The 17523-nt window shown below is 37.6% G+C and overlaps 1 protein-coding gene and 1 non-coding gene across 2 annotated transcripts in view; both read left to right on the top strand.

Moving 5' to 3' along the window:
* Positions 1–12076, top strand: part of Map9 (microtubule associated protein 9) — a 29656-nt gene extending 17580 nt beyond the window's left edge. Inside the window, exons 9-14 of the mRNA XM_048364312.1 lie at positions 997–1168; positions 1816–1905; positions 2984–3145; positions 3279–3424; positions 3568–3700; positions 8775–12076. Coding sequence (XP_048220269.1) covers positions 997–1168; positions 1816–1905; positions 2984–3145; positions 3279–3424; positions 3568–3700; positions 8775–8894 — 823 coding nt within the window. The 3' untranslated portion in view covers positions 8895–12076. The remainder of the gene's footprint in view (positions 1–996; positions 1169–1815; positions 1906–2983; positions 3146–3278; positions 3425–3567; positions 3701–8774) is intronic.
* Positions 571–696, top strand: LOC125365088. The gene has a single exon (XR_007213640.1). It is a non-coding gene; the product is annotated as a small nucleolar RNA SNORA40 (small nucleolar RNA).
* Positions 12077–17523: the final 5447 nt, after the last annotated feature.

Consider the following 17523-nt stretch of genomic DNA (forward strand, 5'->3'; position numbering starts at 1 on the left):
TTGCTGGGACAGTACATACAGAGTAGAGTCAGATTGAAATCAGCATGGTTCTTCTCTTTCAGTGTCTTTGGCTTACATAAGAAAACTTGCAGGTCATCTTCAGTTTCTGTGGACTCAGTAGCCTCACTAGACTAAAAAGCTCTGTGGCTTCGTCTTGGTTGATGATGAGTAGGGTTAATCCATAAAAAATCCAGAACTTTGATTTTTAAAAGTTATTAGTAATGAAATTGAATGGGGTCAGCCATAGTTCCTAGAAATTGCAGAAAGGACATGTTTTAGGCTTTATTGGACGTTATTTTCCTATGGTAAGCCCTCTGTTGGAGATGAGTGACCAGCTACAGTGGAATAAACTTTACTCACCAAACAGGTGAGGCCTTATTACCCTACCAATCCTGAAATAAAAAGTGCCATTTCTGCCTTTATATTTAGAGTGGTTCATGTAACAAAATATTACATGAAAACCTTAAAAGGATTATTAAGCTTTATTTTATTAATAATCATCTATAGTTTGTGGTGTGCTCCATCGTTATTTTTGTTTTGTGCTCCATCTTTAAAAAGCTCTAATTAACTAGCACCTGTGTGTATCTTTGTTGGATTTGTAACAAAGCCTTACAGACAGGCACAAATAGTAAATCCTCTTTTTAACCCAGAACTCACTGCTGAGTATGAGTTTAGGTATATGTTAGAAGGAATATGACTTCTACAATAGTTTGAAATGATGGAGTACTGTTGGCTTTGAGAATGAAATAGATGTAAAATAAAGCTAAAACAGGAAAAGCTCTAATTAAAAATATTTATAGAGAGGATTGGCTTTACACCAACATAAGATAGTTACAAAATTTTACCTACATCATATTTAAAATAGTAAATTTATTGAGTAAATTCAGTGAATTTAATTTTAGTAAAGTTAAGTACAGCAAATGCATATTCTTACACCTACCTGTTCTACTAAATACAATTGTGATATTTTATCTTGATCCATTTGGAACTTTTCAGATTAATGACCTCTGAGTTTTTAAAGAAGCCTGCTGGTTCTACAAGGAGAACTCCATCGGCAACTACCTCATCTCACTATTTAGGGACTTTAAAGGTCTTGGACCAAAAACCTTCACAGAAGCAGAACATAGAACCTGACAGAGCGGATCACATAAGAGCAGCTGTTTATCAAGTAAGGGAGAATATTTTATCACATAAGAGCAGCTGTTTATCAAGTAAGGGAGAATATTTTTAAAGTGAAGGGGAATTTAATCATGTCCACAAAGCTGCTTTTATTCGAAGGGTTTTAATCCATGAGCAACACAGAACAATTTTACTAAATTATTGCTTCCGTACTTCATCTCACTGATCAGAGTTGTGTTTAAAGAAAGGTGCCATATAGCAAGGGGCTACTCTCTAGTAGTTCTTAAAGTCTTTATTATTCATGAACAAGAAAAGTCTACCACTTTGATGTTTTCTGAGGTTTTGTTAAACAACACGAAAAAATAATTTCCTATTTTTTCCACAATTCAAGGCCTTTTTGTTTTGTTATAAAGAATAGGACACATTACAAAGTTACGCATATGAATTTTAGAGAAAAATGTAAATATTTTTCCTTTCTGTTAAATATTTTAAATATGTATGGATAATATGGGAGATAATATATTTACTTTTCTTAAATATTCATCTTTAGAGATTAGCATATTCTTAGAAAATGATACTACCTTGTAGATAAAATATATAAGTTTTGTATTTTTCTTTTTTTGATATTTTAATCAAATATTTCAGAAACTGATAGTTCTAACTCGTAGGTAATGTTGCCATATCATATTTTCACAGGAATGGTTAGAAAAGAAAAATGTGTATTTACATGAAATGCACAGAATAAAAAGGATTGAAAGTGAAAACCTAAGGATCCAAAATGAACAGGTATTGTGAAAGAAGTGAAAATTGTTCTGAATTTTTATGGCCTCTTTGAATATTAAACTTTTCTAAATCAGCTTTCTTTCTAGTGGTAAAATGACATGTATAAGAGAATTGATTTCTGATTTCATTTTTCTTATTCTCTTGTAGACGTTTAGCTTGACTTCAGTATGGATGCACAGAGACAGAGACTTTTAGTTTAGTTGTTATGCTTGAGAAAATTATTACATGTCCGACTATGAGAGTATTATTGTTTATGATCACCTAGACCACTCTTAAAATTTGACTTCAGCTAGATCTTACCCAAGAACACAAAGGAGCACCAAGCATTCACCTTGAGCTCTCGTTTATTTATTTATTTTTTTAGTTTTATGTTTATCTTCAAGACCAAACTTGAATAAGGTACTATGGTCACTACTTGCGTATTTTCTAGTCTGACACTGATTCTCAATTTGTGCTGGGACTTGTAATAAGGGCATGAGTGCTGTTCATGAGCTTTTCTGCTCAAGGCTGGTGCTCTACCACTTGAACCACAGCTCCACTTCCAGCCTTTTGGCGGTTAATTGCAGTTAAGTATCATGGACTTTCCTTCCCAGACTGGCTTTGGACCTCAGTCCTCAGATCTTAGCTCCCTAAGTAGCCAGGATCATGTTATCAGCGTGGCCTTATTTCCAACATTTAATACATCTTTGAATATGTAGAACTTTATGCTTTGACATTCAAAACTGGGAATCAATCCAAAGATCTTTACTTGACTATGTGACTTCGTTAATTTACCTTCCTGTAACTTAGTGCATAACCTTACAACTTTCTGGATTTTTTTTTTTTAATTTACCAATACCCTTCTGGCACCACACAACCTAATTTTAATGCAATGAACAATGAATGCAAAGAACAATACAGATAACATGTTTTTATAAATTAATTTGTCTGAACCATTCTTAGTAAATCATCACTTTGTAATCTATTTTCCATATATGATTAAACAACAAAAGACTCATGATAACTACACATTTTATAGCTACATCTGTATTTGTCTACTTATATATACATATATAACTGCCTATTACATTTTCTGAAATAGAAAAGAGCAGCCAAGAGAGAAGAGGCATTAGCATCATTTGAGGCCTGGAAAGCGATGAAGGAAAAGGAAGCCAAGAAAATAGCTGCAAAAAAGAGGCTTGAGGAAAAGAACAAGAAGAAAACTGAAGAGGAAAATGCCATGAGAAAAAGCGAAGCGCAGCAAGTACTCTGGAACTTCCCATGCCTTTCTTAGTTGTACTTCAGTATTTGAAATCAGAAGTAGTATTTAACTGAATTTTTACTTCTCTCATAACAGCCTCAGTAACTGAGAAAATCTCCACTCTGAACTTTTTCAGGCTTTTGAAAAATGGAAAGAGAAAAAGATGGAATATCTTAAAGAGAAAAATAAAAAGGAGAAGGAATACGAAAGAGCAAAGAAACAGAAAGAAGAGGAGACTGTTGCCGAGAAAAAGAAAGATAACCTAACTGCTATTGAAAGATGGTAATCCAAAATAATGTTTGGCCTTCACTTTTAGCTCTTTTCTAAAATGCATTCACTTGGAACTTGAAATGTCTGTCAGTTTCATTGCCAAAGGCGTACTAGGGAATCTTTATTATATGTTCTCTTTATGCTGTCCTCCACAGGAATGAGAAAAAGGAAGCTTTTTTCAAGCAAAAAGAAAAGGAGAAAATAAATGAAAAAAGAAAGGAAGACCTGAAAAGGGCTGAGAAAAAAGATAAAGATAAGCAAGCCATCAATGAGTATGAGAAGTGGCTGGTAGGTGTTACTTGTTAATGCCCTGTTTTCTTATCGCATTGTTTTTGTACCTTTTCTGCCCTAAATGCAGTTCATGTCTTACATCTACTGACTGTTTCTACCTGAGGAGTTCATTGTCTACTACATGAGTGGTATTTTCTTTGATTTGTTCATTTCTGTGAACATGTCTGCTGTTCACCGAAGCCTCCAGTCTTCAAATCCAAGGCTAATGAGCTTCTAGACTTGTGTTCCCGCCTCCTGTCATCTGCCCATCATGTCCATCCTTCCTTGGCATTGGTTCTCAGGTGTGAAGAAAGTTCTCACATCACAGGAAGTAGGCGGGCACCCTCATGAGGCTATGCCTCCCTCAAGTCGATTTGCCTATGCTTACAAAAGTTGCTTCTCATTGATAAAATTTTCCATTTCATAGTAAAACTTGCATAAATACAGGTGTGCCTATAAAATCATAAATACAAACATATTAAAGATCTCTTAGTTATTAGTGCAATTTCAAAGAATAGCAAAGTATCCCTGTGAAGTAGTAAATTGACGTTGATTTTCAAATAAAATAACATTTCAAAATATGTCTTCTAGGTTGGGTAAAAAAGTAGATGCTAGTAAATGTTTTAGAAGAAACTTAGAGCTGAAGTTAATTAACGGTCCCTTCATGCCAATTCCCAGACTAATTCATAATTACCTATAACAAAAAATGAGAAAAAAAGTTGTAGGCTAAAGCATGGAAACGTGTCTGTCAGTCCCAGTAACTCAGGAGACTGAGGAAGGAAGATTCTCAGAGCCTAGGAGTTGGATGCTATCTGGGTAGTAAGATCCCACCTCAAAAAAACAAAACAAAAAACATTTCTTTCTCCCATAGATAAGTCAAAACACTTCTTTAATTATGACCAAAGTAACATTTGTAATTCCTGTTAGTAAATACTCAAGGTAATAAATGACCTGTCTCATATCCTGGCTTTTCAGGATTCCACTAGCAAGATCAAATCTGTTTGAAGTTTTTTTCTCTCTCTGGGTGCTGAATGCATTGAACAAAAAGCTTATCTAATCAGTGTGGACATAACCAGTTACTGATTTATCTTCTACCCAATTGGATGGTCTACCTGTCTAAAATACTAAATTGACTGATGATTATCTAGTTAAAGTGTTTCTTTTCTCAATTAAGATTCTGCAACCAGTTTCCTCTTTGCTTTAATAGGAGTAGCAAGTATGCAAACATTCTCTTGACACATAACACAGACAAGGATGTTAAAAGAACAGTTATGGCACTCTTGTGTGCACATGCAAATCTTGTCTCATGTATTGGTCTCCTGACGTTTCACATGTCATAATGAAAGGCGCACAGACACCCACCGATGTACCCAGTGTCTCCGCGCAAGCCATCAGCCTGCGCAGGGTTGTCTAAGAGCTTTTTTTTTTTTTTTTGGCCAGTCCTGGGCCTTGGACTCAGGGCCCGAGCACCGTCCCTGGCTTCTTCCCGCTCAAGGCTAGCACTCTGCCACTTGAGCCACAGCGCCGCTTCTGGCCGTTTTCTGTGTATGTGGTGCTGGGGAATCGAACCTAGGGCCTCGTGTATCTGAGGCAGGCACTCTTGCCACTAGGCTATATCCCCAGCCTGTCTAAGAGCTTTTTGGAGGAATGTAAGGAGTTCACCAGGAGGAGGGAACACTTTATAGCGTTCACAGAGACTGGAACAAATGGAAACAGTGCAAGTTACTCCATAGGCAAAGGCTCAGATTCATTGCCACCCCCCGCTTCCACTTTCCTGCACAGACCTTTCACGGTTCTCCATTTTGAAATGGTTCTAAGCTTTATCTAATGTAGTAGAAATGTAAAAATATGGAAGATAATATTTAAAAGTGATAGGAGATGAGATGATTTTATTTCTCTCTTAAAAACTAAAGTACAGTGTTACCATCTGTCTCCTCTATGAAGCAGCAATCGTTCTGCCTCCTGAGCGATTCCCACATGGAATCATCAATCAAAGCCATCAGGACTCAGCATTTCATGCTACCCGTGATCCTGCATTTTCTGCTTTTTTTTTTTTTTTTTGCATATCCTTCCATAATTCCTCACACCCTTGCCACCCTGGTTCACTGCAGTTGTGTCTCTGCCTCCCTCACTTGCCCACACTACACCTGGAACCATGGATTTCCTAGACTCTCTGGCCCCTCCAGTGTTTGCTTCTCTCCCCTCAGCGGCAAGCCTGAATTTGTTTCCTGGGCATCTCGTAACGGCCCCCTCTCCTGGATGCCACCCAACCCCTAGTTCTCCCGTCTCCGCATTACTAGTAGGAATGCTACTTGAATCCCAGTCCTTCACATAAATTCTCATTCTCGTCTCGGCACACAGAGTCCCGTGTGATGTTACTCATCTCCCTCTTCATTCTCATTTGATCCCCTTTTCTCGCCAAGTTTTGACCATCCTGGTTGTCTGTCTGCTCCTACATCCCCAGCGTGCTTCTACTTGTCACATGCTTACTCCTCTAGTTTCTCTACTTGACTTGGTCTTCCCCCAATATGGCACAAATGATTTCTCATGCTCTGAATGTCTCACTTTGATAACGTGCTGAACCCACTTTCCTTTGAAAGTACACTCTGATTCTTTATTGCAAAATGATTTTGTTTCATAGAAATACACACGATTTGGACCTCTCTGTTCCTGTTTACATGTTTATCTGTCCATTTTGAAATTTCTGTAGGCCACAGAGACCACATGTATGTTTTTGAATTTTGGGGAGCAGTACCGAGGTCTGAACTCAGGGCTTCTTATTTGCTAGGCAAGCACTTACACCTCTGCCACACCTAGAGCCTTTTTTGGAGATAGAGTCTTGCTTCCTGTCTGGACTTGTGCCTGTTTTAGGATTCCTGTCATAGCTGTGTGGCACTCACACCAGCACCCGGGCTTCTATTGAACTAGGGCCTCATGCACTTCTCTGCCAAAGCTGACCTGGAATTGCAGCTCAGCTTCCCACATAGCTAGGATGACAGGCGTCTACCTCAAACTCAGCTATGAATTAAGAAGGGATCTCATGAGCTTTCCAGCCATAGCTGGCCTGTTGCTACAGTCTTGTTCCTAGCCCTCCAAGTAACCAGGGTCATAAACATGAGCTACAGACCTGGCTTGTGATTTTATAATCATTTTATGATTGACCCAGGGTAGAAACTCAGAGCTTGATGAAGAATCATTAGGTAGCAATTGAAGCAATGTAATGCTAGTAGAATAATAGGCCCTTGGTAAACCTCAGAATTTCATATCCTGTTAGGACATGATAAAGCAATACATTCGTGGAAGTAAAAAAATTGCCATGCGATTACTAGTGTGATATCTTAAATTAAAAAAAAAATTAAAGCATTGCCTTATACCAGAAGAAGCTCCAAAGGAATGAACATTAAAAATACGAAATACAAAACAATAGAACAAAGAAATGGAACGAAACTTTTATCAGCCATTACAGAGACATGCTTCTCTAAACCTAGAATTGTTACAAGAAATTATAACACAAAAAGGAACACTTACCAAACTCTAGTTTATCAGATAAACAGTATGTTTATCAAACAATGTAGGTACTGGTTAGAGGGTGAACACCTGCAGCTGCCTAACTAGTTGGCATTGTCCAGTAAGGCCGACATGCGGATCTGTTACCAAGCAGTGTGACACGTGTACACATACACAATATGTTCGTGTGAAGAATGACTCACACCCAAGGAAGCAAGGACGTTTATGGCAGCATTGTTTTGGGCTGGAAAAATGTAAAAATAGCCTAAGTATCTTGTAATACATGTGTTGTACACATGTTGGAATTTCATATGTGAAAGAAAAGCTCAAGCTACGTGGACAGATTTAAGAAAAACAAACAGAAGGTTGCAAAGAATACTGATAAATGATATCTTTTAGTATTAATTTTAAAGCTCTTGACAGTTACTTATGGCTTGAAATAAAAAGTACTAGGAGATACACTGCTGTACGATTGTGCCACGTGCTAAGTAAGCAGTGCGCTCAGGGTGGCTCTCACTTCAGTGGGGTGGAGAGCAGGGAGGGAAGGAGAGGGCACCGTTTCAAGATGCCCAGGAAACAATTCAGGTTTCCTGCTGAGGGGAGAGAAGCAAACACTGAAGGGGCCCTTCACTGGACGGATCATTTTCTTACAGCATGTAGAGGGTCCTCTGGGTTAATTACTCTGCTTTTCCTAATTGCAATGTTTTTGTTTGTATTGGTAAAAATGAAGGGCTATGGAAAAGTAAGTAAAATAATGTTTATTTGAAAATACAAAAATGGATAAAAAAGCAAAAGCACTGATACCTATATGGTCAGTTGGCCCAAATCATGGAGCAGAACACTGACATCCTGCCTAACGCTGTGACTGAGAATGTGCTCCAATCCAGTGATAGACAAATCAGAGGTGGAATTCTCAACTGCAAGAAATGTAGAGTAGTTCTTCCCTTGTTGCCATGGCCTGTCACTTGTCGCATATGGTAATTTACGCCCTGTCCAACTTAAAACTACATTTGAGTTACGAATTGCAGTGATGCTTCTTAATATGATTTCTTAATATGTAAAAATGATGCAAGCCGGGCACTGATGGTTCACTCTTATAATAATCCTCGCTATTCAGAGAATTGCAGCCATCTCAACCAGGAAAACCTGTGAAACTCTTATCTCCAATTAACTACAAAAAAGAAAATGCTGGAATTGGAGTCGTGGCTCAGGTGTAGCTCAAGTGGTAGAGTGCTAGCCTTGAGCAAGAAAAGCTCAGGGACAGTACCTAGGTTCTGAGGTCAAGCCCTAGGATTGGCGCATGCGCTCTCCCTCTCCCTCTCCCTCCCTCCCCCCTTCTCTCTCTCTCTCTCTCTCTCTCTCTCTCTCTCTCACACACACACACACACACACAGGCACAGTTAATAATTTTTAAGTAATGCAGAATGAACATACATATAAGTTATACTCCCTAGCTGCTATTTCTTCATTACCACTATAAGTAGGAAATGATGTGAACATCTTTTCATGGCTTATTTTGTTCTTCCGGAAAACAATGTTCACAGAAGAATGTAAATAAATTCATAGTTTTCTACTTTCTCCTTAGGAAAAGAAAGAAAGGCAGGAGAGAATTGAGAGAAAGCAAAAACGGCACTCCTTGCTTGAAAACGAGTCCCTTCCCCCGTGGAGCCCTCCCAGCCGAACCATGCTTTCAAAGGTCTTTTGATAATTCTCCTTTCATTTGTCAGTTCTCCAGCTTTAGCCGTCGGCTCATAGCCTTTCATTCCATTACTTCCAGTTAAATCTATTTCAATTAAGTGCCACAGATTTCTGGTAGCAAGGAAAAAGATACTTTGGAGTTGAATCAGTGTGAACATACTTTTCAAGCCATAGATCATCTGCCTCAAATGAAATGCTACCAATTAGATTGCTGTTATTGTTGAAAACTGAAAACGCAGAAAGCTTCATCATATCCTCATATTCTCTAAAGTAAAAAGATCTGTGATCACTTTGGATAAACTCTGCATGTTAATTATGTTCAATCCCAGTGATAAAGTGCAAGCCATTTGGTACCAACAGTCAGAGTGATTAGTGGATGCTGGCATGAGTCTAGGTTTCGGCTTTTAAGTAAGTGGCTGATGGGAATGGAGGTATACATAGATTACTTTTGCTTACATCGAACTTTAGCTTAAAGCAGTTGCATGTACACTACCCAAGGTGGAATCATGTGGACGGAAACAACAGTTCAGCAACACCACTAATCAGTAGACATTTTACTTTGGAATTTATGTTTTAATTTAAGTCTAATTTATCTGTTCCAATCTAAGGTGACAATCATAGTCAGTTTACAATGGGATTATCTCTGAAATTTTTCTTCGTAAATTTTACACTTTATGTACCATTTTGGTGACACCAAAAGACCGCCATTTCATGGTAGTGATTACTTAACTATGACCTCTGGAAATTCCTCAGGAGTTCAAGGTCATTGATATTATAGTGAGGTTATATAAAAGCTGTAATGGTGATGAAGGCAACTTCTGTCCACTTAACTGATACAGATTTCTAGCTTTTATTTATAATGGGGAAATTAATTTGTAGAAATATCCAAAGGACTTGTATTTATTTATTTGATCTTTATCCTTGTATTAACTGGTCTCTTTCTGGACCTGATCCTCAGTTTTACGAAAGATCAATTTTCTGCTCTGAGATGAAATGCTGCTTTAATCAGTAATGCATTACAGAGACAATGGATTGTGACTGGAAAAGAAACAGACTATTTATTGAACATTTCTATCATCACTGCTGGATCTTTAAAACAACTGTTCATGATAGATGTTACTGTGCATTTTTCAGCCAAAAATCCTGAGGCCGAGTGAAACTAAATAACTTACTATACCTCTGAGCGAAGGCTAGAGCTGAGCCTCCCCCCAGAACCCCTTTGCTCTCACTTCCAAGGGGCCTGGCCCATCACAGCCTCTGTTCAGACCTTGCATGAATCAGAGATTACTGTTGAGTGGAGATTAGCTGATCCTAAAGCAGTAGGTTCTAGTTAGCAGAGATGGTGAACCTCCTAAAGGCTACAAAATGAAATAAGGGTTCATAAGACTTAAGGAGTCACTTGAACATGTAATGTCTCGTATTAACTTACCATTAAACTCAACAGGTGTAATGAATGCTTTGAGATTTCTTAAATATTACCTTGCTCAGTGTGTAAACTATCAGGGATGACTTTGTAAGATCATCTCATGCAAATAAAACAAAACTAGAAGCCCTTTGATACTGCTAGAGCAGGGAAAAGATGAAACTGAACTGATGACCAGACACGTGTATTATCAGCATGAGGTTCCTCGTAGTCCCAAATGCAACACCTGCCACAGTGCATTGGTGCTTCTTGTATTCAGTACTCAGCTCTAGGGAGATATCTGCAAGTTGCATCAAGTAAAAGGAAGAAGGAGCTACTTTGTGGGATCAAAGACCAAATGTGCATGTCATACATTTTACAGTAAATATTTTCTTAAGCTCTCTGATTATTTCCTTCTATATTTTGTATTTTGTGTCATCTTATTATTGTGAGTTGCGAGTCTAAAGTAAATCTTCAGTCGTTATTTACAACCCTGAGTCCTACACTTTCCATCACTTTCTGAATGTGAGGTTAACTCAGACAGGTTGACAGTGGTTATTTGGCATGACAGATTTTCTACATACCAGAAAAACACTTGACCTTCCTAGCTACTCTAAGCTGTACCACGCAAGAAAATAAAGCACTGCCTTGTCATGCGGCCCCCTTAAAAAGGAAAATAAAATACTGGCTTCTTAAAGTTCCTTCCACGATAGAACAAAATGATGTGCACAAAGACTTAACAAGTCTTTTCATCAATTTTGATTGTACATTTTTGTCTTACATGGTAATATGTGATTTCTTACTTGCATAAAACTGTATTCAACTCTTACTGAAATTATCTGGTTAGGAAAAGAAAAAAACATCTCAGTCTGAGCAGGACTGTCCAAGAGACTCTTAACCACCAGAAAACCGAACATGGAGCTGTGGCTCAAGTGGTAAAGCTGAAGAGCTCAGGGACAGTGCCCAGGTCCAGAGTTCAAGCTCCACGACCAACCAAAAGAAAAAGAGAAGCATCACCTTTTCTCCTGTAGAGGAATAAAACTGAGTGTTGGGAAGTGGGTGAAATGCCAGTACTGTACCATTGTTTACTTTCTAAGGGGAGGAGACTCAAGCCTGCAGTACTCACTTGAATATATTTATTTATTTAAGGGGTATGATTTCCCTGTTTTTCTTAGAAAGTATATCAATGTCTATTCATTAAGTTTTCATTAATCTGCTGTGTAAGAATATTTGATTCATATTAAGGACAATAGATGCTGTAGGTATTCATATTAAATTTCTAGTTCTGTACATTGCATTGGTCACAAAGAAGATTGACATTGCAATGAAAATAGGAATTTGGTGAGTATTTAAAAATGTTAAATATGTTAATATTTAAACATGTTAAATTCCTTTGAATGCATATTTATGGATAAGTATAAATGTTAATATAAAAAGTAAACTTTTACATAGATTTAATTCTGTAATAACCAAGGAAATAGTCATTTTAGAGGGCTGAAAGGAAAAACAACACTTTGTCAGAAAGAAGTTAAAGTCTTCTTAACAAAAGGAAATAAGAACTGTTTATAAAATAACAGTATGCCAGTGGTGGTTGATTTATACACAAAATTAGGAAGTGTTCTTTTACTGTTTCAGTTGGAAGGAAACGGTCGTTCTTCACAATTACCAAAGCAGTATGCAATGGGAGTTTGCTGTCCATAGCTATGTGTTCCTTACTTAGCATGATGTTACTTAATGAACCTGTCCAGATTTTGATTTGTAAATTGAATAAACTGATTTCCAAACACGTTGACTTCTGTAATCCTCAGTGTCCAGGTCATACTGGAGCCCCCATCCCATGGTTCTGGCGTGTGGTTCATCTTGACTTCCATAGTTGATGGTTGCTCTCCCACCTGTACTTTTTCCTCCTTTGACTACTCCATACTGTCCACTGGGTCAATCCAGGTTGTTTTGATACTACTACTACTACTACTCTGAAATGTGAGAAAATAGTGAAGTCTATCAAATCCTGAGTGGATTCCACAAAACAGAAAAGTTCAGGTTAGCCAAAATCATTCTAATGATAAACTTAGATTTCCTTAACTTAAAATTTCTTAAAGGGTGATGTACACCTATAACATTCCACACCAAACATCAAATGTTTTCCATAACACTCCACACCAAACATCAAATGTTTTCCAATTTCTCGTTAAACTGGCCAACAGAATAATGACATGCTGTGTAAATGCTAACCTGGAAGCTTCTCTGAGTTCTCTTTCTCATGTCTCGTACTCTTGTCATTTTACTTATGTGCACTATGTGTAACTTGGACAATGTTCTTTGTCATGAGTTTAAGATGTTTGAAGGATTGTTGGTGCAGATGTATTTAATGTCTGCTATGTGGCATATTTTCACATACTTATTAAAGTCACTCAAAACTTACATTTTGAGTGATATTACTATTAATTGTACACAAACTTGCTATCATGGTGCTAAAAGTATAGTCTGAGTTTTATTTGTGGTCTAAAATGGCTACACATTTTATTTAGAACTGACTGAAATTTTGGTTGTAGAATTGATCTTTTAAATTTAAAATTTAGAGGTAAAACTGATGTTTATGATAGATTAATACAATATAATCATGAGGCAGTTAGTATTTGCAGATAAACAATTCACCTATTTCCCAGTGAAACCTACATTTTTCCCTTCCCTTTTTTTTTTTTTTTTTTTTGTTCCTGGAGGCTGAATAAAGCTAAGAATGAAGAGGAGAGTTCTCTTTCTCTTGTTCTGTATTTTGCTGCTTTAGTTTTTATTTCTTCTTGGCATTTCTGTACTAGTTATTTGTATTAATATACACAGGTAGTTATATATATATATGCATTTGCATACACATATTTGCTATAAAATAGGAATGTGTATACATGCATATATTTGTTTTTTCTATGAAATAAAAACATTTAGTAGCAAGATTTTCTGATTCAGCAATATATCATGAACATATTTCTACCCTAATAGAACTGCTAATAACATTTTGATCAATTTGATCATTTGAACAATTTGTTTAATTTGTTACTGGGTAGTGTTTCCTTATAGGTGTTCACTATCATAAAGAATGTGACAGTGCAGTCAGTCATGGTATTTGTAGCCAGTCACCCTACTAGAGATGATAACTCTCATTAAGTCTATAAAATTAATAGGAATTACGGTGTTTAAGGAGCTTCCACTTTTCCTTTAGTGTTAGAATGTCATAAAGCTGCAGGCTACATCAGAGGAGATTTTATGGACAGGATGGTATGGGTCACACAAGACCATCAGTACCACATACCTTAAAAATGCATAAATAAAACTAGAAGCCTTTTCATACCACCACAACTGCCCAGCATACAAAGGCAGCTGTTTAATTGCCACAGAATATGTGCACAGCAGGACTGGAGCTCCATGAGTATAGTGCAGGACCGAGCTCCATCCCTAGTACCACACACATACAAAAACAATACACAGCCATAACTACTGGTAACAATGCTCGCTTATTCATATGGGAGATCGATACATAGGGAGCTTGTCTAATTATAAAACAGTTTTCCCTTGGTCTGACCACACCAACATGCTCATCCTAAGGCTTCATCTGACCATCACAGCTGCCAAGAGGATGCCAATCTAGGAAAACAACATTTTATAAAAGTAATAACCTCCACCCAGCTATTTCTTACTTCATTAATTTTCTGATTAGTATTAAGATCCTTTTCAGCTTGTAAAACCAAGCCATATGGTGATTCTTGGGAGAATTACAAAATCATATACACCAAAAAATTGGGGTTAGAATCAGTAAAATAAAAGCAAACAGGTGGATAGGTTGTCATACTTTGTGTCCATTTAACATTTAAGTAATTCACCCTGTGGTGATCATGAGACGCCTTCTGTGTATTTTACCCGTCCCACACATGAACAGAGTATCTTACTATCCACACTGCTTCCTCATACGAAACCGTTAGTGAAAACATGTCAGTTTAGTAACTAATTCTTAAGTGAGGACTATATGAGGAGATGAACTAAATTTTGTGCATCTTGACATTTCCATTTTATCCATTGGCTTAATTAACATTCCTTGGCTAATAAAATAGCAAGCTAAAAAGACAAATCATGCATAGATATTTGGAATGAATATTACACATGTAAGCAAGGACTACATGTGACAAAATGATAACTTTATTTTAAAATGACATTAAAGTTATGAATACTACAATCACTGCAGATAGTTTGGCTCAACAAATAGGTGGGAAGATCATTGTCAAGCACTACACACAAGCATAGTCTGTTCCAATGCTAATCGCCAATAGATTCATAGTGTACCAATTTATAAAACAAAAGGTAACAGTTCTTCCTTTCCTGCTCTTAGCCACAAGAAAAATACATTCCCTTCCCAAGAAAAATACATTGCTACCAATTGCTGTCCTTTGGAAATAAAATGTTCCCCAAAGGCCGCGATGCCGAAGGCCTGGTCCCCAGTGTGGTGCTACTGGGGATGGTGGGACCTATAAGAAGTGAGGGCCAGACATTGAGGAGTTGCTCTCTGTGGGGATGTGCTACATTGGTGTCTCATTGTCAACCATGGGCTGCTACTAGGGCCTGAATGGCCTCGAGGACTCACTTGGCATTTTCACTCAAGGTTTATTCTGCATTTCAGTTGCACCTCCCCTTCCGGCGTTTTGATGGTTAATTAGAGCCAAGAGACTCCCAGACTTCCCTACCTGAGTTGGCTTTGAATTATGATCCTCAGAACAGATTTCAGGTGTGTGCCACCATCACCTGAAGTTGTTTGAATTTTAAGTATAAATTCCAATGCTAAAATTTTGGTGACGCCATGTATGTTTCCAAATCTATGATTTGATTACATCAAGTAAAATCTCCCATATACCCAATGAGACAGATGATCAACACAGTAAAGAAACACCTACCAACAATGAAGTAGGGTTCCCTTTTGGCCACATCCCCTCCAACATTTGTCATTGTTAGTTTTCTTGACATAGGACATTCTTACTGGGGTGAGGTGGAATCTCAATGTTGTTTCGATTTGCATTTCTTTTATGGCCAGTGATGTAGAGCACTTTTTCCTGTGTCTCTTGGCCATTCTCATTTCCTCATCAGAGAAGTCTCTTTTTAAGTCTTTAGCCCACTTGTTGAGGGGGCTATTGGTTCTCTGCGGTTTTGTTTTGGAGGAATGTAATTTTTTTAGTTCTGCATATATTTTAGATATGAGGCCTTTGTCTATTGTATGGCCGGTAAAGATCTTCTCCCAGTCTGTGGGCTTTCTGTTTATCTTGCATGCTATATGTCCTTTGCCCTGCAGAAGCTCTGCAGTTTGATGCAGTCCCATTTGTCCAACCTTCCTTTGATTTGTAGCCTTTCTGGGTCTTTGTTAAAGAAGTTCCATCCTGTGCCAAGGAGCCAAGCGGTATGGAGATTCCTCAGAAAGCTAAACATAGAGCTCCCCTATGACCCAGCAGCCCCACTTTTGGGTATTTATCCAAAAGACCACAAACAAAATCACACTAAAGCCACCATCACAACAATGTTCATCGCAGCAGAATTTGTCATAGCTAGAATCTGGAACTAACCCAGATGCCCCTCAGTAGACGAATGGATCAGGAAAATGTGGTACATATACACAATAGAATTTTATGCCTCTATCAGAAAGAATGACATTGCCCCATTTGTAAGGAAATGGAAGGACTTGGAAAAAATTATACTAAGTGAAGTGAGCCAGACCCAAAGAAACATGGACTCTATGGTCTCCCTTATAGGGAATAATTAGCACAGGTTTAGGCAAGTCACAGCAGAGGATCACAAGAGCCCAATAGCTATACCCTTGTGAACACATAAGATGATGCTAAGTGAAATGCACTCCATGTTATGGAAACGATTGTTATATCACTGTTGTAACTACTTTCAATGTCCTATGTGTAACTGTAGCTTCTATTATTGATGATCTTCTTGTATCCACTTCCTGTGGTTGTGCCTACACTATCTCTGTATCTTATATGAGTACATTAGAAACTATGTATACTGGTATTAGAACTAGGAAATTGAAAGGGAATACCAAAATCGAGAGACACAGGGTAAAAAAAGACAAACAACTACAAAAACAATACTTGCAAAACTGTTTGGTGTAAATGAACTGAACAATTCATGAGAGGAAAGGGGGAGGGTGGAGGGGGGAATGAGGGATGAGGTAACAAACAGTACAAGAAATGTATCCAATGCCTAATGTATGAAATTGTAACCTCTCTGTACATCAGTTTGACAATAAAAATTTAAAAAATAAAAATAAATATTCAAAAAAAAGAAACACCTAGACAATGAGAGAAACTACTTGCCAACTATTCAGCTGATGGGGCTAATGTCTATCATTATGTGAAAAACTGAAAAACCTGTAAGCAAGAACGTAAGTAAATAACTGTACTATAAGTGAGGCAGTAGACCGAAGTGGACTTTTCCATAAAGAAGATATATAAATGCCCCTAAGGCTCATGAAACGTGCTCAATAGTGCTAGTCACCAGTGCAAATGGAAATCAGAACCACAGGAAGAAGCAGCTCTCACTGTGAGCATGGCCATTATCAGAGACTAGAAATAAAGAGTGCTGGCCAGGAGGTACAGAAAAAGAAATTCACAGTACTAATATGAAGGCAAATGTGTATGGTCATTATGGGAAAAGGTTGATATTCTTCAAATAGTTAAAAATAGAATTATTTTTTGGACCCAGAAAACCCACTACTTGGTATACAGCCAAAGAAAATGCAGTAAGTTTATCTGAGAGACTACTATACACCAATGTGTACTGTAGAATTGTCCATAGTAGATAAGCCGTAGGATCAACTTCATATCCATCAGCAGTTAATGGGTAATGAAAACTTGATACATGTGTGTATCATAGGATAGGAATCAAAATCATAAGAAATGAAATCTTAACATTTACAACCAATAGATGGTAGTGATCATCTGGTTCACAAAGTACGGAGTACTCCAGGCAAGAAATGATAGGTACCTGACAATCTCACCATGAATGTAACATGAGAGAGTTGATTTCCTAAAAGTCAAGAGTTAGATGGCAGGTAGCAGGGCTTGGATGGAGGGGAGAGTGCTTAGATAGTTACCAAGTCACAATTAGAAGAGAATAAGTAGCTGTTATGTTCTATTGCTCAGTAAGCTCATGACAGAAAATGATACAAACTAAATGTAAAAAACAACAAAATAGA

The sequence above is a fragment of the Perognathus longimembris genome, chromosome 16, assembly GCF_023159225.1.
Source record: "Perognathus longimembris pacificus isolate PPM17 chromosome 16, ASM2315922v1, whole genome shotgun sequence".
Lineage (NCBI taxonomy): Eukaryota > Metazoa > Chordata > Mammalia > Rodentia > Heteromyidae > Perognathus > Perognathus longimembris.